Source organism: Fusarium odoratissimum, assembly GCF_000260195.1.
Source record: "Fusarium odoratissimum NRRL 54006 unplaced genomic scaffold supercont1.5, whole genome shotgun sequence".
In the NCBI taxonomy this organism is placed as follows: Eukaryota; Fungi; Ascomycota; class Sordariomycetes; order Hypocreales; family Nectriaceae; genus Fusarium; species Fusarium odoratissimum.
In genome coordinates, this window is record NW_022158691.1 from 1,883,030 (window position 1) to 1,904,622 (window position 21,593).

The 21,593-nt window shown below is 49.4% G+C and overlaps 6 protein-coding genes across 10 annotated transcripts; all 6 read left to right on the forward strand.

The window, feature by feature from the left end:
• Window positions 1–1,435: 1,435 nt before the first annotated feature.
• On the forward strand, window positions 1,436–5,368 carry FOIG_04593 (uncharacterized protein). Of its 2 annotated transcripts, none has more exons than XM_031202875.1 (2): window positions 1,436–4,160; window positions 4,219–5,368. In XM_031202875.1, exon 1 carries the CDS (start codon window positions 2,444–2,446, stop codon window positions 3,050–3,052), a length of 609 nt encoding a protein of 202 aa, XP_031068322.1. In that variant the 5' UTR covers window positions 1,436–2,443; the 3' UTR covers window positions 3,053–4,160; window positions 4,219–5,368. The 2 variants fall into 2 exon arrangements, with proteins under 2 accessions (XP_031068322.1, XP_031068323.1); XM_031202876.1 differs by having other exon boundaries at window positions 1,653–4,154; window positions 4,219–5,346.
• A 195-nt stretch (window positions 5,369–5,563) lies between these two features.
• On the forward strand, window positions 5,564–9,338 carry FOIG_04594 (peptidyl-prolyl cis-trans isomerase-like 4). The gene is made up of 2 exons (XM_031202877.1): window positions 5,564–5,758; window positions 5,819–9,338. Exons 1-2 carry the CDS (start codon window positions 5,679–5,681, stop codon window positions 7,188–7,190), a joined length of 1,452 nt encoding a protein of 483 aa, XP_031068324.1. The 5' UTR covers window positions 5,564–5,678; the 3' UTR covers window positions 7,191–9,338.
• Window positions 9,339–12,160: 2,822 nt separating this feature from the next.
• Window positions 12,161–14,440, forward strand: FOIG_04595 (uncharacterized protein). The gene is made up of 3 exons (XM_031202878.1): window positions 12,161–12,274; window positions 12,349–12,476; window positions 12,536–14,440. The coding sequence occupies exon 3, from the start codon at window positions 12,629–12,631 to the stop codon at window positions 13,679–13,681; it is 1,053 nt and encodes a 350-aa protein (XP_031068325.1). The 5' UTR covers window positions 12,161–12,274; window positions 12,349–12,476; window positions 12,536–12,628; the 3' UTR covers window positions 13,682–14,440.
• A 513-nt stretch (window positions 14,441–14,953) lies between these two features.
• FOIG_04596 (mannose-6-phosphate isomerase) lies at window positions 14,954–16,807 on the forward strand. Its single transcript, XM_031202879.1, has 2 exons — window positions 14,954–15,402; window positions 15,459–16,807. Exons 1-2 carry the CDS (start codon window positions 15,259–15,261, stop codon window positions 16,659–16,661), a joined length of 1,347 nt encoding a protein of 448 aa, XP_031068326.1. The 5' UTR covers window positions 14,954–15,258; the 3' UTR covers window positions 16,662–16,807.
• A 106-nt stretch (window positions 16,808–16,913) lies between these two features.
• Window positions 16,914–19,341, forward strand: FOIG_04597 (SAGA-associated factor 29). Of its 3 annotated transcripts, none has more exons than XM_031202880.1 (2): window positions 16,914–17,354; window positions 17,500–19,341. In XM_031202880.1, the coding sequence occupies exon 2, from the start codon at window positions 17,519–17,521 to the stop codon at window positions 18,881–18,883; it is 1,365 nt and encodes a 454-aa protein (XP_031068327.1). In that variant the 5' UTR covers window positions 16,914–17,354; window positions 17,500–17,518; the 3' UTR covers window positions 18,884–19,341. The 3 variants fall into 3 exon arrangements, with proteins under 3 accessions (XP_031068327.1, XP_031068328.1, XP_031068329.1); XM_031202881.1 differs by having other exon boundaries at window positions 17,537–19,341; XM_031202882.1 differs by having other exon boundaries at window positions 17,638–19,341.
• Window positions 19,342–19,368: 27 nt separating this feature from the next.
• On the forward strand, window positions 19,369–21,565 carry FOIG_04598 (ADP-ribosylation factor 6). 2 transcript variants are annotated; one of them, XM_031202884.1, is made up of 4 exons: window positions 19,369–19,669; window positions 19,954–20,319; window positions 20,386–20,532; window positions 20,582–21,565. In XM_031202884.1, exons 2-4 carry the CDS (start codon window positions 20,070–20,072, stop codon window positions 20,743–20,745), a joined length of 561 nt encoding a protein of 186 aa, XP_031068331.1. In that variant the 5' UTR covers window positions 19,369–19,669; window positions 19,954–20,069; the 3' UTR covers window positions 20,746–21,565. The 2 variants fall into 2 exon arrangements, with proteins under 2 accessions (XP_031068331.1, XP_031068330.1); XM_031202883.1 differs by having other exon boundaries at window positions 19,369–20,319.
• The last annotated feature ends 28 nt before the right edge of the window (window positions 21,566–21,593 follow it).

Sequence of the window (21,593 nt, forward strand, 5' to 3'; positions counted from 1 at the left end):
ACACCAAATCACCCCACGATATCTCGTTATCAACCCACGAAAAACTCCCGCCTGTAGCCGTTTCTAACTGCTTTACAGTTTTGAGTGAGGGGAAGGGTTGCAGCCCGGGAAACAGGGCATCCATCCACCACTGAATTGGAATTGGAGTGCCTTATCACCCCCCAGCTCAGCGGCACAGTGCAGCACCCAAGCCCTCCATGTGCAAATCCTCTATCTAGAGTACGTGCGGATATCATCAAACACGCCGCATTTTCCCATCGTGACCTCTTCTTGCATTGCCGGTTTTTGGAACTACTGCAACGTTCTGTTTATCAGGCAATCACTTGTTTTCACCGGCTGCAGAATATTCTGCACGTGGGGTCAGGCGGTGACCCCAGGGAAAGGATCTCTTGTAAGCTGCAGAGATTGTAAAAGACCTGGAGAAGCAGAATCCACTGTTTTTTTGTGAGAATGCTGGTCAGGAATTAAAGGGCTCAACACCAATCGTCCATGGCACGGGCACCATTTACTATCCCCGGCGCTACAAAGTCCTCGGCACAAGAATTGGACGAGTTATTTTACATAAGAGTTGCTCTTTGTAGAACACTATCAACCGCATGAGGACGTGAGGGGGAATTGACAGCTTCGGTGCTGTACTTTATTGGAGGAGATATCGCTGCCAAGCAATCAATATTCGTATAGTGTGCAGTAAGCAGGCAAGCCCCGGGGAGCAAGAAAACTTCAGACCTTAAATTAAGGTGCCAGAATAAACTCGTCAAAGAAGCCCCTAAACTTATGATAGTTTACCTAAGTATTTTTATCGCGTAGAATAGAGGTCCCAGTATTCTTGCCTACCTTTGGCAAGTGCTGCATGGTGCTTCAATATCAGCCATATCTACTGTATCTCGCTCAAACTCCGGACCGGGCTCAACCGGGGAAGCACAGCAAGACGAACGTGTTTGCGTCTCCATATCAATGGGGAATCAATCCACTTTCCACGTACGCTATGGTATATCTACAGTAACATCAAACAAGGAAAAGAGCTCTAGATCGAGTCTGAATCGAAGACTTATGAATAAGAAAAACCTCGCTGTCTCATGTCCTGGAACATCGGTTAGCTGCTAGTTGGGTGAGCTTGTAAGCAACCAACCGTTTCTGGGAATAGCAAGACATGAAATGTCTCGATATCAACATCTGAAATCATGCTCATTGAGGTGGATGATGGCGCGAGAGCCACACGGCGATTAACGTTGTCAACGACAACTCACCAAAGTAACCCAACCCAAAGAACCCGGTGAGAACTTATCAGACCCTTCCATTCTGTTCAAGAGCTTCAAGAACTGGGAATAACACTGTGCAAACCTGAATACAGTGGAAGTTAGGCCAGTCTAAAAAAAGGGCTTCACACCACCCACCGCACACATCATAATCGCAGCGCATCCCGTCACATCGCCAGCGGATCCACAACCAAAGCTTGATGCCCTGCCCAGGATCTTCTGGTCAATCCCTGTTCTTCCTTCTCGTCTTGATTTCCCAGGTGTCCCAATAGGAGGGGGCCGGCCCCCTCCCCCATGGCTTCGGGCTAGCTTCAGTGAGTGCAAGTTTGCCGTTCAGCGGCTAGAACCACACGGTCTTAACTCATAATGAACAAGCAAGACGAGAGAGAGAAAAACAGAGTGTGAGAGCTAGACTTACAGTGGACAAGGGCTCTAAATGGTGGACAGGGGGGATGATGAGTGTATTTTCTACTTCCAGACATGGCGGTTCCTGGTGCTGACTCGTTGGTTGAGACCTGGAGATTCCCCTTCATTTCCCATTCCAAGGCTTGGGGACTGGCGTACCTGGATCTCGTACTTGGTACATTTGATACTCACCCCTACTCAAACCTACCCCTACAAGCTTCACTCAAATTCGATCAGTTCAGTCCAGTTCCAATCTATTTACTGACCCCTCCCGTAAGTTACATACCGCATCGACCGTAGCGCAGCTATTCTAGCAGGAGTGCCAATCCATATCTTTATTAATGAAGCACCCTGCTCCCCCCATAACATGAGCATCATACTACTTCTTATCATCCATCGACAAGCTTCAGTATAACTACACCAAGCACCCCCGTCACTTCAATTCTTGTTTCCCCATACTCATCCTTCTTACTCTCACATATAGTCAGTTGACTGCTCGTGTATCGTGGACATTCCAAGCTCCTATCATATACCACCCACACGTTTTCTATACAAGCTTGAGATTGGCCCCCTTCAGCCTTGAGCAACCACGACGTATTATCCGACGATCGACACCTAGTACCTACATCTTCCATTGCAGCTTGCATTTACGATACACTGCACCGTCAAAGGTCACAAGAATATTTATACACTGGACTACCCGACTCTGAGTGTTCGCGACGACACTATAACCGCGACCCCATCTTATACATCCTCCTCCCAAGTACTACATAATCGCTTCGATGGTCTCGTCATTAGACGTGAGACCCCATTTCTTCTCCGGGCACAACCGATCAACATCAGTATCAAGCATCAGTAGTACACCAGCTTCATATTCAACAAGTCCAGCATCAAAAATGGCATCCACCGGCGCACAATCATATACCCTTGCTCTTCAGAAGTACATGCTTCTGACAGAGCAACACCAAGAACTATGCGATCGCCTCGACCAGATCCGACCCGAATTCAACATGTCAATCCGTTCCCACAATTCCTCACCATCTACATCGCCAACCCGATCCTCCTCATCATCCCTCTCGCTCCCGCCCTCACCGAAGCGCCACTCCCGGAGCGGACGACACCACTCGCGCTCTCACGCCCGGTGCAGCGGCTGGGAAGACCGCAATGAACTTACCACGATTCCTGATGAGGAGACCATCTACGAGATCTCGGCAGAGGAGCAGCGCCTCTCTGAGGTCAACGAGAGTATCAAGCGCACTTTGACAGAGCTTCTCAACTGCAGTAGTGTTCGCGCCGATCGGGCGTTTAGGACATGGGTGCAGACAAGACTCATGGAGACTGAGAAGGAGCTTCGTAGCGGACGAAGGCGACGAAGCTCTGGAAACGAGTAAAACCGAAAATATTTACTCGTATTCTCTTCGCCATCACATCATATCGACACATGCTCACGCAATGTCAATGGTTGACTTACGCGGTGGCAAACATACGCCCCCCAACACAACAAAACTTGGCATTAATTCTAATACCTCTCTTTTGTCTTTTTATTTGCATTGGCGAAGGCGTTTACGGTCTCAACTCGAGCTGGGAAGAGAAGGGAAAAGCTCACATTCTTACATTCTGGGCAATATCGGACTAGGGAAATACTACAGCATGCTTTGCAAGAAAGCGATTTTGGGGGGTCTATTCGTCTTTATTTATTCCCCATACCCACTTCACTTACACACAGTCTTCACTTCTTGTCTATTACTTGACTTTAGGTTCTACAGAACCAACTGCATATCGCGGGATCGTTCCGTGGCTTTTTCTTTTTAACCTTTCATTTACATTCTTGCGAAAGCCATGCTGGATCTCGGAGGCATGAAAAAACGCCACAAGTTTATTATCATCATGAAGATCTCCCGAGGAGGAGTTAGTCTTGTTAGCGATAGCATCAAACAATGCAAATGAATGCAATTTCGCAAAACAACCTTATCAATCCAACTTCCATCTCTGTAAAGTGAATGCATTCCCGGGTATCATCACCCGGTCTACCACATTAAACTCCAAGAATGCTATGACCCCAAAATGCAAAACATCCAATTACACTTCTCTACCCCGAACTTCCCTCTCCCCCAAATGCACGTTCGGCCGGCCCCGCTCGCTGTTATTGGAATTGCAAAAAATAGATAGCGAAAAAACACGCGTCTTACCCACAAAGATCGTCCCTCCCTTGAGTCCTCCCCCCTGCTGCATCAAAAACCCGTTGGGGGAAATGAAGATCATCTCGTGCACACTCGCTAACCCAAGATTTTTTTTTTAACTAATTAAGCGCCCGGGCGCTTCTTTTGCGATAACGGTTCTGCGCTAAGAATGTCTCTGATATGAGCTACCAGTGCGCTTGGGCTTAATCGATCACGATCGGGGAATTCAGTTTTTGCCACTGCGTACACCGCTGATGTGGTCTGGGGCTGAGGATCGACGAGGTTGTGCACACCGAGAGGTGAAAGATGTTGAGTGTAGGTGAGTGTGTGGTACTGTAGCATGACCGTCAGGGACTGTGACGTTAATGGACAAGCAGGTTTTTCGATGTATATTACAGCAAAGCACAAGCTGAAGGCAAAGCGGATGCTATGATGCTGTAGGGTGGCCTGGGCGGTTTGGTTCTAGTGATTGTTACATCACTGGATAAAGAACAACCTTTGAACTTTGACTGAGATGGTTGAGCAGTTGCTCTGGGTGAACAGTCATTGCTGAAGGCGAAGCAAGGTTGTCATTATGGGGAAACCATGTCATTCCCGTCTTACATGAAGTAGGATAACCATGATCCTCAATCCACTTTGAGCCTCGAAGACGTACCGGGAAGTCTACCCTAGCGCTCCCGTGAATGACTTTCTACGCGGTTCACCGAGACGTCACCTCAGATCACCGATGGGAATGACTTCAAACCCGTTGTCGATCATCACAGCAAAACGACAACGCTCCTCCAACGGTGTTTCTTCAAACGGCCGAGACCAATTTTATCACATATCTGATAGGGCACATATGATTAACTATGATGCTTTATCCCGGACTGTCAAACCAGAGCCTTGACCTGATATGACGTAAACAGGTCAACTGCGCAGGAACATCGAGATCGGGATAGCTTCACCTTCCAGAAACAAAGAGTCTCACCTAGAAACACGAATCCTTGCCCGTCATGTGGTTTGGACTTCGGCGACCCGGACATTTTGCTCCATGTATACGCCTCCTTGGCACTCCCTTCTATACCAAGAATACAGAATCATGGTTCTGAGCGAGAGGAAAACTTTTTTTGTTTGAGGGATAAGAGGTCTTGCTAAAACGTCATTTTAGCGGTTCTTGTGGGTTGGCCAAAACAAGGATGTGGATTAAAGCTGAGAGCCGTTTTCTTGGAGTTTGTTCCACATGATAGAGTATCGGTAGTTGAGCCTGCTAGACATGTTGTAGATTCTTGTCTGGAAGGGAGTTGTTGGTGCGCGATGGAGATCATGATTTCTTCTTTGACCCTGTGAGAGGCGCACGGTGTAGAAAACTGGTTGATAGGACTGCGTGAGAATCTCAGAAAAGAAGTTGCTCAGTTATAGAGAGCACGCCAAGACGTAAATTGTTCAATAAGTTAGGAACGTCTAAGTGAAATATCCCGATGTAAGACTGAGCATCGTTGAAATAAGAAGGGAGACGCTGGGGGCCAGTGCGTACGTGGTATCGAGATACATGACATAAAAGCTGTGATAGAAACTCTTCAGAAAAATGTCTAGTCTCGTAATACTCGTCACGAATGGATATGGCATGCTGTTCTGGTGAACTTGAAGTCATCGTGTGATTATGTAATTTTATCGCCGCCACCTGTGGCGCCTTCTCAGCGCTCCTTCTCGAAACCTTCGTGACAGTGGCTGGGGCAGCTACATCATTCAACCTTCCATCTATTCTTGGGGGAACGCGTCCTTCTCTTCACAACCTCTTTTCGCATTGAATCAATTGATTCGGCGTCGCGTAAAAGAGGAGATACCGCTGATTATCATGTCAGTTCTCTTGGAGACCAGCGAAGGTGACATTGTCATCGATCTTCTGGTCGACCATGCACCCAAACTTTGCGAAAAGTAAGTCATCCCGATGCCACCTTGTTTCTATCACCGAGTCTGAACTAACAGATGATATAGCTTTCTGAAGCTCTGCAAGGTCAAGTATTACAACTTCTCACCTGTTCACTCTGTCCAGAAGAACTTCTCCTTCCAAACCGGCGATCCTCTCGGCCCTCTGTCCAAAGATTCCGATGGCGGCTCTTCAATATGGGGTCACGTATCCGGCGACCCAGCGAAACGAACATTCCCAGCCTTTTTCCACCCCAAGTTGAAACACTTGGAGCGAGGAACAGTCAGCATGGCTACAGCCCCCCTCCAGTCCGATCCTGATACACGAGTGGCTGGATCTCAGTTTATTGTCACATTGGGCGAAGACACGGACTACTTGGACGGAAAGGCAGCGATCTTTGGAAAGGTCGTCGAAGGCTTTGAAGTACTGGACAAGATCAATGAAGCGATTGTGGACGAGAAGGGCTACCCGCTTATCGACATTCGAATCAAGCATACGGTTATTCTGGACGATCCCTACCCTGACCCGCCTGGCTTGAGAGAACCGAGCTCAAGTCCCCCTCCGACCGCCCAGCAGTTGAAGACTGTTCGAATCGAAGACGAGGCAGCATTGCACGCAGATGACAATGTCGATGAGGAAGAGTTGGAAAGGAGGCGTCGCAATCGCGAGGCACAGGCGCAAGCTCTCACTCTGGAAATGATGGGAGATTTGCCGTTTGCAGAGGTCAAGCCTCCTGAGAACGTTTTGTTCGTTTGCAAACTGAACCCCGTGACTGGCGACGAAGATTTGGAGCTCATCTTTGGCCGTTTCGGCAAGATTTTGAGTTGTGAAGTTATCAGAGACCAAAAGACTGGCGACAGTTTACAATATGCATTCATCGAATTCGAGGACAAGGCGTCATGTGAGGCAGCCTACTTCAAGATGCAAGATGTTCTCATCGACGATCGACGCATTCATGTGGACTTCTCTCAGAGTGTCAGCAAACTGAGCGATGTGTGGCGAAAGGATACGAACAGCAAGCGAAGGGCGACTGCTCACCGAGGCGGATGGGGAGGTGTCGATGAGCTCGAGAAGCGCCGACAATACCGAGATGAGGGAGAAAGGATTACGGGTGGTAATTACAGAATGGTCTACGGGGAAGAGGAAATGAAAGGCAGACTGGGGCGCGGTGGACAGAAACAGGAGAAGGATGATGCGCCTCCTCCAAGATCTCAGGATGATGAAGGACCATCACATCGACGAAGTCGGAGTCGGAGTCCGCGGCCAAGAGATCGAAGTCGGGATCGATATCGCAAACCACGAGATGACCGTCAAGGCGACCGGCGCGATAGAGATCATGATAGAAACCGATATCGGGACCGTGGCCACGATCGTCGAGACCGAGGTAAAGAAAGGGATCGATTTGGACGGGACGATTATGATCGCAGGCCAAGGAGATAAGGAAGGACTGGTGGATTGCGAAACGCAATACAGCAGTGCAACCCTCACAAGCACTGGCGTACTGAGGCGCAATACCATTGACGGCAAGCGCTTAGCGTTACTCTGCTATGCAACAGCTTCAGCTAATTTTAATACGGAATGCATCGTACGGCATTACACGAAAATGGAATATCCCCATAACACGAGTTTGACAGCTACTTTGAGGGAGAACCTCGTCGCTGAATTTAATGCTTTCGTGATATGCAAACACCAACTTCCTCTCATCTCACATACGGTCCTTCACCGGAATTTCTTCTCCAAGCAACGGAAGACAATGTGGACTGCTTAGTTGAACACACACTGAACACCGTCTACGCATGAGCGATGTTATTCTGACCGAAATGTACCGATGACTGTGGGTCGGCGGGGAGGATCTGTCTCCCGCTGTTGAGCGACCACGGCGTCGCTCTGGATGAGATCTCCGGGCCTACCCCATCTCTTTTTGCCATGGCATCGCTTGCCGGCGATATCCCTACGCTTCTACCAACACTTTTGATGTTGTCATACCTGACAGGTCTCTTTTGGACGTTCAGCAGATCACAACGCCCAGCAAGGGGAATCCACTCTCGTCAAAGCATCCAGACATTATAGACCACCACGCCACAACATGTTTGGCTTTACATCCAAATACTCTATTTTGTACGAGCTTGCTGGCTGTCTGTCATTCAGTCGAACACTCCAGAACCTGTCGCTGCTTCTCTACCTATGGATCAAAAATCCGTCATTCTCGGCTATGCTTGCTTCTCCTGTGCCTTCTAGAGACACGGGAGGGCACAACTTCCAGCTCATCAATGCAAGGCACAAGGGGGTGAGACCGCCATGCTCTCACCACATCGAAGACTCTGTAACACCTCAAGTAAGGCTTGTTACGGCCGAGCTTGGGCTTATTCGATAAGCGTCAAGCCCTAAACCCTGTCACCTGAGCTGTCTTTACCAACGAAGATTCCTTGAATAGGCTCTGGGCTGAGAGATGCGGCTGCTGCCCAGGGTACCCAGATGGATCAACACGGTTGTCTCAGATCGTCAATGAGCTCGGTACTGGTAACAATGACTGGGGACGACTGGCTGTACTACGCTGAGGTACTCCGATATCTCTCAACAACACGAGCTACGGGTTTCGAGGACCGATGGCCGAAGCAGAAGCAATGTTGCCTGGCAATTGCTTCATTGCAGCTTAGGTCATACATAGCTCGGGGACTCATCCGTCAACAAGACGGCAAAATGGTAAGCTCTAATCGGTCAGTGTTGTGGACTTTGGTACATGTAGTGACGCCGACACGCCATGTACAAGCATGAAATTATTCAGGCAAAACTTGTCGAGATGTGCAACTGCGAGACGCCAAAGCCCCGTCCGCCGGGTTTAGCGGCCATGGGGCGGGCTTGACTGCGATTTCAGTCTCCAACGGGAGCCGACATGGAATCAATATAGGCCCAGTGGCCTTGTGATGTTTCTGCTAAGGAAGCAGTTTCAGATTGTTCTCTGCATGTGATCCAACCTCCGGATCTTCATATCGAGCTTCCCCGCGACTGTTTTGCGGATCGCTACAGATCATTATTACAGCCAAGGGTATAGAATTCCAGTTGAACGGTGTTTTGGTCAGCCATCAAGCAGTCTATCCTCGTCCTTTAGTGGGCCACGAGAGACTTCTAGGTGAACCCCTTGGCTGAGTGACCAATAGTATGTGTTGGTGGAAGTACAGCGCGGGTAGACGCAGCTTCATGCGTCACACCCTTAAATGACAGTTGGGTGAACAGCATCTTCGTCGGGTTATTGCTGAAAGAAATTTCCGCCCTGGATGCTGCGCCTGCTCTATTATCACGGACCGTCTTCTCTTTTGAGAACTGACGCTGTTTTCTCACAGATTGTGGGGCAGCCGTAGAGGAGAGAGGAAAGAAGCGAGTCTGCTTATCTCGCTGTACCGTGTATGCAGTCTGGGGCATGATTGAGTCTCGATACGATAGACGGTTGTTTATTGACTTGAGAAGACTTGCCCCAGAACCAATTGAAACCGCCTTGACTCAAAAGAACGGCTGTTTGATCCAGATATGAAATGAAGTGAAGACATCGAACGATGTCTATGTTACCGCGTCAAGTTTGAGATTCTTCGTACAAGCCTCGTTTGATCAATGGACTTGGAGACGAGATATTTCACAAACGACCTTGTCTTTGCCTCTACTACTTAAGACAGTTCTATTGTTTGGGGATATTCACTCGAACAGCGCCACCGATGTGGAATCGTGTCTCAGCCTTGGAAGAGCCCCGAAGGTGTCAGCTCGACCATAAAACATTAGCTCGAAGCCCTATGCGTTTGATGCAAGCAAGACCTCCGCCACTGGTAGCGAACGCCTGCAAAAGAGCATCTGTCTCTCGTGGCGTCTTACCGAAATCTGTTCTCGATGCGCAGCCACGGATTCAAGCTTGTTCCAACTGCAAGTCATCGGACCTAGAAGTCCTATCGGCTCCCATGGTTTCTGGACGTGGTCGGTGTTTGGTTTTATTTCTGCAATGCCCCCTCTTGGCCGTTTCAATACGGGTTCTGGCTTCATACTATATTTACACTCGTACCGACACGCACCGTTTGGCGGCCTGTCCCCAATGTGGACAAGAGTCCTGTCTGCTACTCTTTGCTTTCACATGTAGGTAGCTCTTGGACATCTGGAAAGTTAGCCTTTGGATCCCAGTTCTGCAGATCTAATACCGGACAAGACATATGCTCTCAGCTCATTTGTGGAGATGTATTCTTGTGCAACCATCGCCACGGTGGCATACCTTCTCTCGTCAAGCTGTGATCATTTTCTATGCCGTTTGTGTGCTGCCTTTCATTTTTGTGTTGGGACCAATCTTCAGCATCAGAGTATGCAAACAAACGAAGGCCACAGGATACTGCATTTTGAGTGGGGCTTAGAGCAGAATCCTGCACCTTACACATGCAGAGCCTCGCCGTGAGAAAAGAAAATTCATGGAGCAACGTCAAAAGCAAGTCAAAAAGCGTTTCAATGGCCTATGATGGCTGCTGTGGTGTGTGAGGTGACTTTGTGCCTCAGTTTCGCCCCTGGACTGACGGGAAGAGTTTCTATGGGCGGCAGCATTAGATGCCTTCTTAGCCACGTTTCCAGGTGTTTGTTGTCGAAACGTTGGTGTCTGTAACAGTATCTTTGCTTTGATGAAACTGCACACACCAGCAAGGTTAATAGGCCTACCACCACCCAGCTACCGGGTTAAGAAGACTGCAACTCTATCGAGATTCGTCGATCGATAGCATGGATTGTAGATGACCCGTCTATAAGACAAGATCAGACAAGACAATTACAAGGGGAGAATGTCCAGAGCTTCAAGGTTGAAAGCCTACTGTGCGTGCTTCATATACCGAAGTACCTATCGATTACTGTAGTTCACGCCTGTTACACAACTGGATCACAAGCAGCAAGTAACTACATTTCTTGACGACTAGCGTACGTTGCACGACAAGCGAAAGATATCTCTGCACTCCAAGTTCTGACGGAGGCTGGATCAGTCAATGGTTTAGATTCACAACTGGGTTTCCTGGTTTCATTGCAGGCCTGACCTTGTCTGTCAAGGTTTTGTGTCTCGGTGGGGTTTGCATACTGCTGCCCCAGACATAATATCTGTTTGCTGATATGGGCTTAGGCGGTTCTCGTCTTGACTACAGCTTGAGTGCTTCCATTGTTCCAAGACAGGAACAAGAGCTGTTTGACAAACAAAACGGATTAGGATCTTCGACTAGCTCGGTTGTTGCAGTGTCAGATCTGCACGGGCTTGCTTATCGGCCGACGTCTCGCTTCAAGTGTCGTATGGTATGGCAGCACAGTCGCACCCTCAACTGTATACTTCAAGAGCAATATCTATGACTTCAACACGACTCAGTCCACTACAGACAGAGACAGTCCGTGTGGGGATGCTCGTTTCAGGTTATGAACAGTTCAGCCCAGGCCGTCTCCATCTCATACGATCTGGGGAAGCCCAAGACCGATCGACTACATCCGGCTGCCATTTTAGGTTGGAAACCCGTTTGGATTCGCTGTTTGGATTCGCTCCCTCAATGCCGTGATAGTAAGGGAATCGCTGCCTCATGGCAATCCTGCCATCATGCAAGCCATCTGTTGTTACCCGTGGCATTCTCGCATAGCTAGTAGCCTCCAGTCAGACATTTTTTGCGCAGCGCTGATAGGTGAGGAGGACGTTGAGGGCTCTGGGCAAATGTCATCTGTTGTACGAGGTGTCCCTCCATTCCACAGAGCACCGGAGGAGATGCCTCGATGATTCTATACTCCCTGTTTGAAGTGGATCTACTCGGTGCTGCCAAAGATTAGGGCCGTTTATTGGTAGGAGGAGGAAGTCGTAGTTGAGCTTGGGCGAAGCAAACACGATCCAAACGGCCGTACCCAGGAGTGGTCTAAGTCAGTGGTACGGAGTATATCAGGATGCCATCGGCTGCAGATCTTCTGGTCTTTGGATCTCTTGTTTCTTTCGGTCTTGTTGATTTCTGCTTTCTCAAAAAACCCAAGTTCTGTCAAGCCGAAGTTGACGGGAACTGGTAATCTTAATATTTCACTCAACTGTTCAACAAATCGACGGCAACAAACCCATTGTTCACCTATAGGTCCTTCCTTGTTGAAAGTCCCGACGGACGAGTGCTTGCAATCCGGGAACGTCTTCGAGCATTAGACTTTGTCTTTTGACAGCCGTGGGATCTTTTTTGAGACTACTCCTGTGATAAGACATCACCCAACAAGGAAGATTGTCAATCTCTATGAGGCAGTTTGACAGGCACCCACTCTGAGTCTTGAATTAGATTTTAGTCTTTCGTTTTCACTACTCGAGTATCCGTAACTGGGCCGGCACAATGGTCAGTCCAAACTGTTACTCGACAGATCCGCGGCGATATGGGCCGAATCGGGTGAATATCTTCTCATACCCGGAGCGTCGGGGGGCCGCCTTTCCCATCCATCCTGACTCAAGGACAACCATTATGAGCGAGAGGGACGACGATGTGACTCCCCAGAGGAAGCGCATCGCGGTAGCAGTAAGTGCAAATCTCCCCCATCCCCTTCCTTACCTGGTGTGTGGTGTGTGTGCGAGACTTACATAGTTGTGTAGCGGGCTAACAACAGATTCAGTGTGGTCGGTGTCGAAAGAGGAAGATTCGTTGCAGTGGCGATACTGGCAACGGAGGACCATGCACCAACTGCAAGAATGCAGGCTTTGAGCCTTGCCAATTCCTCAGAGTATGTTTTCACGTGAAAGGGTGCTGTCACAGTGGTTTAATACTTACAATATGGACTAGGTTGCGTCTCATGAAGCACCCATTGTGAAGAGCGACGGCTTTTCTTACAGCCTTGAAGCTTCCCGACAGTACCAAGCGAGAGGAAGCTCTGCCATGTCATCTCTGCATTCGACTGCCCCAGCTTATACTGATGGCGTGTCATCCTACACCAGTGATCCCTTTGTCTATCGTGCCCCTACTACCTATGGATATGGTGCGAAGCCGTACTGCCCCCTTGCAACCTGGGGTCATGGATACACAGATGATCAAAGCTACTACAACAGCATGTACCAAGCACCCTACTCCTCAGTTCACGACTCAGACTATGCAATCAGCCATCGAATCGCCTCTGGAACCCCAGGCAAGTCTGCCCTCTGCGTGGATATGGAACCAAACTACGCCTACAGTGGTGGAAACAATGTCACGAGCTTGGTACATCGACCTGTTCCAGTAACTACGGACTCGGGAAGCCTCGCGTACCAGACCATGATGCCAGACTCCACCAAGAGCCTGGGTTATCAGAATCTCACTCCTGACTCGAAGAGCCTTGGTTTCCAGAACATGCCAGGAAGCGTCAACATAGGGGACAGGCTACTGCCCGCACCAGTGGGACGGACTGCGCTACCCAATTCGATGGGGTCGTCTTACAAGAACGATTCTGGTAGCTCTATCTACAGCAGCAGCAGCAAGTCGTCGCAAGCTTCGACATCGGGTACGTCGCCTGTGAGCAGCACCTCCGAGGCGCCCTCGAGTTACACAAGTTACGAGTCCTCGAGCATGTCCTCCACCTCGGGCTGTCTGCCCTCGTATCCTGCGAACCTCACTTCTCAATACGGCCGCCAAAGCAACGACTACTACTCCTACACAGGTTCTTCGGATGCATCCGTGTTGGGGCCGGCCGATTCCATGCGTCAGGGCCCTGAGATGACGTACCGCTACATAGACACAACCAACTCAGTCACTGCGGCACCTCCAACTACTGCTCGTCGCGACATGTCCACCCTCAACAGCAGCGGCATATCATCCTTCCCGCTGGGCCACAGCAACGTGCATTACATGACGAACCAGTCTGCAGCTTACATGATGCCTGCTAGCGATCTTGGAAGTGTTGGGGCAGACGCCGCTGCAGACAGCTACCGCAAGGCCACGGGGACGCTGCGAGCTTGATATCTGTTTGGTGTGAAGCGGGACAACTCGGATTAGCTGCGGCTAATACAACTGTACATTGTTTGCTTGCATTGATACACGGTTTTGAGGCTTTACAGTGCGCTATGTTTTCTTTTGGGCAGGCAATTCGGTCATTGCCATGGGCATTCCACTGTCTGTTGTTGCAATGGTTTGGGTCTTTACGGGGTCAACGGAGTTGAGGTCCTTGACGAGGCACGAAAACGCACAATATGTTGTGATGGGACGAATGTCCAACCGATATCAGCTCGCTTGCCATGGACGAATTACTCATTGATCGTCCCGCCGTCGGAACAACCCCAACTTGGGAGGCTATTAGTCCTCCAGAGATTTCGCAAGACGATGAGCACAGCGTTCACCGGAGAAGCACATCAAGCGTTGGTTTGTGCCACGGTGGCGCCTCGGTCGAGTCTTATCTCCCACCCCGATACATGACTTACGTGTTTTTTTCTTTCTGCTTTTCCATTTTATTTGCATGATTGGTCGTCAAAGTGTGCAGAATATCGCTCTTTCTTACCTTTGACCTCCTCTGGCGTTTTATCCCCAGGGTATTGCCTTGCAGTCCTTGATTTTGGAGTCTTGGTACAAGAGAGGAAAACAGGTTGCTGCGTCAGTGAACACAGTCATACCATTGGGCCCGGACTGCATGAGTTATCAGACCTTGGAGTTCTGGGAGAAGGGAAATGAGGTGTTTTGGTCTGTTCTGTTGGGTGCATAAGTCTGTACATTGCCTTATTTTCGGACAACAAAAAATGGTGAAAGTCAAGATTGAGAGGAGGAACTGGGCGGATAATGGATAACGACTGGACTTTGTATAAGTTGAGTTAGATGAAAGAGCTGACGTCGTTTGACGAAGCACCTGTGTACATGTATGCAGCACCTTGAGCATTGAGTACTCATTGTTGAGTCTGCTCTTTACCAATAACATGTATCTTTACGATATGTACCCATTGTTCACCAATCTCGTTGTGAATTATCTTCCGAATGACAGTTGGCCAAATTGGAAGTTGAGAGATAAATATCAGGCACTATCGAATAGCCCTCATCACGCCAAATTAGAGCCCTTTTAGTTGCAATATAAAACCCCTGATATCGTGTAATGAGGCTCACGATCACATGGATGAGATCAACCCAGAATAGGAAAAAGACGAGTCGATAGTTTCAGGCCCACAGCGGGGTTCTTGGACGTTCTAAAAACGGTGCTACTCCGGTACTTTTCCCTACAAGAGCCCGGAATCACCACGTTCGTGTCCCGTCGTTATAGTGGCTAGAGTGGTTTACTGGAGGGGGAGCTAAATTTGGGTGATGGGGGGTAACGTAACTGATGGGCAATGCTATGACTTCCCCTCCACGGGCTCCGTCATAACTGCTGTCATCGTCTGTTTTCTGTTTGGCCAACTTTGCAATTCCTGATATTTAATTTTCTTCTTTGCGATTGATAGCTTAGAAGATTTTGTATCAAAGGCACAGACTTGCGCTTCGTTTTTAGACATTTGACCCATCCAAGCTAAGCTACAGCTTCATTGTCGCATTCACCGCCAACAACGAACATCGCAAATATGCAGGTTCCTCTACTTCGTCTACAATGCGGCGTTAACTCGTACGCCTGGGGAAAGAAGGGCAATGATTCTGCCGCTGCGCGATTTGCGGCCGCTACGCCCTCTGACGACCTCAAGATCGAGTCTGATACCCCATACGCTGAGGTGAGCATCTACGTGTTATATATGTCTGTACCTCATACTAACAATTGTCTGCACAGTTGTGGATGGGAACTCATCCCTCGAACCCTTCTCGAGACCTCAACACCGGCCGAACCCTCCTCGATCTCTGCGAGGACAACCAGTCCCTCCTCTCCCAAACCATCTCCTCCCACTACGGCAACAAGCTTCCCTTCCTCTTCAAGGTCCTCTCCATCGCAAAAGCGCTCTCGATCCAAGCCCACCCCAACAAGAAGCTCGCCGAGCAACTCCACGCTCGCGACGCAAAGAACTACCCCGATGACAACCACAAGCCCGAAATGGCCATCGCCATTACTCCCTTCGAGGGTCTCTGCGGTTTCCGACCCCTCACTGAGATCGCTCACTTCCTTGAGACAGTGCCTGCGCTGAGAGCGCTTGTTGGCGAAGAAGCTGCGAAGGAGTTTGCGCAGGTTGCCAGGGATGGTGAGGAAGGTGTTACGGATGAGAAGAAGAAGTTCTTGAAGAAGGCTTTTGGTGCGCTCATGTCGTCGTCTGCTGAGGATATTGCTGAGCAGATGCCCAAGCTTGTTGAGCAAGCGGAGAAGGAGGGCGCTGATTTCGCTGGCGGTGGTGTCCCTGCTACCTCTGGCGAGAAGCTCGCTGAGCTTGTGAAGCGAACACACGGCGAATTTGGTGACGACATTGGTTGCTTTGTGCTCTTCTTCCTGAACTTCGTCACACTGGAGCCTGGCGAGGCTTTGTTCCTTGTCGCCGACGACATTCACGCCTACATTTCCGGCGACATCATGGAGTGCATGGCAGCTTCCGACAACGTTGTCCGCGCCGGTTTCACACCCAAGTTCAAAGACGTCACAACACTCGTCGACATGCTGACCTACAACTTTGCGCCCATCGAGCAACAAAAGATGGCACCCACCGAATATCCCTACGCAACACTCAACCGCAACGCCTACAGCTCCGGCTCAGCAGTGGCACTCTACGACCCCCCCATCGAGGAATTCAGCGTCGTGCGCACCCTGCTCCGCGGTAACGGCGCAAAGGCTACGTTTGAGCCTATCGAAGGACCCAGCATCGTCATCTGCACGAGTGGAAAGGGAAGGATCGCTGTTGGACCTACGAGCTATGAGATGAAGGAGGGGTATGTGTACTTTGTGGGTGCTACGGCTGAGCTTGTGCTTGAGAGTGAGGGGGGTGAGGATGATGAGTTCACGACGTTCAAGGCGTTTTGTGAGATTGATGACTCTGAGAAGCAGAAGCTATAGATGATATTGGAGTGATGTGAGTGTGAAAATTGGTGTTTGTGGTAGATATACTTTTAATGAGGAATAAAGATTCATGATGGCATTCTGTGGCCTGATATTGACTTTGGCATGGGTGCATGTTGTATTCGAAGCTTATTCGTAAAGACCACGAGACATGATGTGTAAGTTTGAACTTGAAGCCACTTCTCATCCTGATCAATGCTGTCCATTTCCATCTCAACACCATGCTCTATAGTTCATGAGACATCATGACACAGTGTTAATGATGATTGGATATCGAATTCACACCCTTATCGGTGTCATGATAAGGAAGCTTCCCCTCAAGCCCCTCCAAATGCGGCACCTCTTTTCCTCACCGCCTTTTGTTCTGCCGCGGAGGATGCTCCCTTGGCATTGGATCACCAGCCTCAACTGTAGCGAGAAAGACTAAGCACCATCACGATTGACACGACACGACATGATACCCGACTATTACACTATTGAACAATAATAAGCCTTCAATTATACCTCAACTCTATTTCAGGACATGATATAATAACACTATTCACGTATAAAATCTGTCACAGCCTCTCTCCTCTTTTGCTCATTTTGCCGATCCCTTCTCATCTGCGACGCGCCTTCTGTCTTAGTCGCCTTTCCTTCCCCATACCATCCCGCCTCGGCCTGTGAGCACTCGGGCCTCTCTTAACTCAGGTTAGTCCAATTTTTTCTCATTGAATTCATGAATCTTATGCGCTTCAATTCCCTTTTATTGCGCTTGCTTTCGTTTGTTCATTGTCGTCTCGTCGTCATAATGTTTCCTTCCTCGGGTTGATTCTCATCGCAACATTCTGTTTAGGCGGTGGTATCGGGGCAGGATGGCTAACGGGCAGAAGCCTGCGCGGGACGAACTCAAGAACCTCCAAGAAGATCTCGGCCCCTATTACCAGATTCCCCTAAAGCCCAGGCGAAGCGGTACTCACTCAAGGGAGAATAGCTTTCAAGAGTCTCTGCGCCAGTCCTCCAACACGCCGGAGCCGAAACGATCAGGCTCGAAGCGACAGGATCCTTCGAGCAGAGATTCGACCCCAAACCGCCCGACCAAGTCGAGAACCAAGAATCATAGTCGAGATATTACGTCGGACGTGGGCACGCCAAAGAGGTCACCGAGAAGTGAACATAATACCCCGCGGCCGGAGTCGGTGAAGCCGGAACGCCACAACCGCGAGATGTCGCAACGAAACAGAAGCGGACGGGCGTCCAACCGCAACAACGGTAATTCACACGGAGAGGAAGTACAGATCTGGGAGCTGTGCAAGAGTCAAGTGGGGGAGATTGTCTCTGGAATCAATGCAGAGAATGACAGTCTTACGGAACTTGTCACGATGGATAAACAAGTCGGTACGATGGACTTGGAGAAGATTCCAAGTGACTCGTTGAAAGAGATGGAACAGCTATGTCGGACAGGGGTTAAGCACTCGGAGGCTAACATGTCAGCACTCAAAAATACTATCGAGCAGCTTAAAGTGTTGCGCGCCGTGGTGCACGCTAAGGAACAGCAGGATGCTCAAGCAGCGGGGCCTGGTAAGAGGAATGCTCGAGATAGCGCGGCGGCAGCATCTTCGCTCTATGACTTTGACGGGGCTGGTGATTCCCCTGTACCGAGTCCGATTGGAGGATCAGCAAGAAAATATGGTGATCGAGCGAGAGAACGGGAACGAGAACGCGAGAGGGAAAGAGAACGAGATCGTGACAGCATGCCCCCAAAGGCCGATAGCGTCGAGCCTCAGGGGTCAGTTGGAAGCGGTGTCGGATCAGGGAACAACAAGTCCAAAGTTGTTTTCTCAAAAGGCGACGCAGTTGCATTCAAGCCCAAAGCATTGAATGGGGATACAACATCAGACTGGATACTTGGTGAGGTCGCGCAGGTGATGGGTGAAGGCAAAAGCCGACGATACAAGGTCCTCGATATAGAACCCGAGGACCAGAGTAAACAGAAGGAGTACCGATCAAGTGCCAGCAGTATGATTCCCATCACACCCGAGAGTCAAGCGTCGACGTTGAAGGATTGGGAATCAGGCAAGGTGGTGCTAGCGCTGTATCCTAACACGACCACGTTCTACAAGGCGGAGGTCCATAGCATGGACAGCGACGGCAAGGTCAATCTCAAGTTTGAGGGGGAGAACGACTCTTCAACACTACAACAGGTGGAGAGGAGGTTTGTGATTGAATACAGAGCATAGCCCGACTGCACCGCAATATAGGTTGCTACCGGGAGATATGTGCTAGGAGTTGTTCTATGCTCCAGTGCGTTTAATGATAACGTTGCAGTGGACATGATATGTTCCAGGAAAACAGTCCATAGAGCAGTTGCTTACGACGCAATAGCAAGCATCAATCGAGTATTATTACCGTTGATATTGGGCACGATATGAAGTTGTCCGAAGGACCGAAGTGAAGTGATTTGAGGCCTACGCTAGTAAGAGCCTCGGAGGTTATTAGTGTTGACCCTTGCCATGGACAAACAGATTGATGGTTGTTGGTAAGGTTGTTTATGGCTGGAATTTGAGCCAGGGCAGGTCACTCTAGGCCAGACCGCCCGGGTACCTTACAGTGACCGTATCTCATTTCAGGGACTGGACAGGGGACCCAAGTGGCCTATCGTCATAAGGGATTGGCGCTGTCAATTGTCCCCGCCCGCGTGGTTGCCCCGTGCTGGGCGCTAGGCCGAGAGGAGCTCAGGGCCAGGGGAAGGGAAGCAGCAAACAAGAGGGATTGACCCGTCCGTCCCTTTTTTTTCCCCTGACGGGGGGAAAAAGAGAAGAGTCCAGATTTGATTGATGCTTGATACTAGATCCATTTCTCTTCGAGAGCACTGTAGTATTCCAACGTCTACGTCTTCATTCGACAAAAGACACTGCCAAGTTTCGGAACCGTTTTTGTCGAAACGACCTTTGCGATACGAGTAAACAAAACAAACAAACGTGGCGATACGCGCGAACGAAAGAGCCAACAGCACAAGGTGTATTGTATGTATTGGGTCTTTTCTATCTGCGACAACAAACAAACGATTCGGAACAGCACAAGAGTGGGAATCAACAGCGGGGAGATACGAGAAATCTGGAGCCTTGATTGCTCTTGTCAAGATCTCTCGCCTTTCTTTGGCGAACAAACGTCAGACAGCAACAATTACAACGATCAACACCTGTTGTAATCTGACACGCCATTCTCTGCCCTCCCATTGCGTTGGAGAGCTTTGTTGTCTCATTGGTATCACACAAGAAGCGAGGCTGACACATTGCGCTGCGAGCAGGTTTCGAAACGAAACACGACAACTAAACTCCCTTTGTATTCCTACCATCACACCACCACCACCCACGAGCGCACACCGAATAACATAACCGAACACCTTCTACACAAGCCGCAATCATGGGCGGCCAGTTCTCAAAGATGATGGGCAAGATCTTCGGATCAAAGGAGATGCGCCTGCTCATGCTCGGTCTCGACGCTGCCGGAAAGACAACCATCCTCTACAAGCTCAAGCTGGGCCAGGACGTCACCACGATTCCCACGGTCGGCTTCAACGTCGAGACGGTTACGTACAAGAATGTCAAGTTTAACGTTTGGGACGTCGGTGGCCAGGACAAGATTCGTCCTCTGTGGAGGCATTACTTCAGCGGTGAGTTATAACGGTCCGAAGAATGCGTAGGGGACAGGCAATGCTGATGTTTTTTTGGGGGTGCAGGTACTCAGGGTCTTATCTTCGTTATCGACTCTTCTGATAGGAACCGAATGGAGGAGGCTAGACAAGAACTTCACCGAATCATCAACGATCGTGAGATGAAGGACAGTCTACTACTCGTGTTTGCCAACAAGCAAGATTTGGCAGAGGGTATGTCTCCCTTAAACCCCCGAGCTACGATTCCGCTAACTAGGTACAGCTATGAAACCCCAAGAAGTCACCGAGGCCCTTCAGCTCTCCAAGCTCAAGGACAAGGTTTGGTACGTGGTGCCCAGCTGCGCCACCACAGGCGAGGGTCTTCTCGAGGGTCTGGCGTGGTTGTCCAACAATGTCAAGGCCCCTCCGACTCCGGCTAAGAAGTAGACGAGGAGCGAGTCACGCGACGTTTCTCGTCTTCACCCTGAGGGCTTTCCAACTACCACACTATCCCGAAACGATCCCTAATTCTTTTCTCCTCCTGAACCTACGTCTCGATATCAAGAGGCTACAAGCTTTACCGCGCTTGAGGCAAAGGAGGATATCCCGCCTACACCACATCTCAGGATCATAACAGCCCTCCTCTCCATACGGAGAAATCACCCCTCAAACCCTCATCTACGCCCTTTCCAAACTCCTCACACCAAAACAACTCGCCGAATTTGCTGAAATACCCGGACTGTTTATCATATCTTTGCTTCTTCTTTTTTTCTTAATTCTTTTATTATCTTATTTCCCACGGGGGAAGTAAAACTTGAACTCTTGTTGATGAAGGGGGGATGTGAGGAGGAAATTACACACACAAAAATGATAGATAATTCACACGGGTGGGCAGGCAGTTTGTGAAAAAAGAGAGAGAGAAGAGATAGGCAGACGTATCTGAGGCATGTCGACCTCGAAAGTCTTTTTTGTATTGTTGAAATCTTTGTCGTTGCTGTCTTTATGCGCTCTTGCTTTTCCGTATCGTTGGTGAAAGAAAGAGAAGAGATTCTGTGTTAAAATAATGTCACTGGGCCCCTTTTTATGGTATTTGTCTTAATGATATGGCACCTTTTTTTTTTTTTTACTTCTTCTGGGGTGGTGATGTGAGATGGCTGGGAGAAGAAGAGTGAGTTGGCAATGTGGGTTTAGTGACAGATGGAGGGTAGGCAGTTGGGGTGAAGTGAGATAAATACAACGATATTTAAACTTTTCATGCATCCTTGTGCTTAGCAGTCCATCCTCCAAGCTGTACG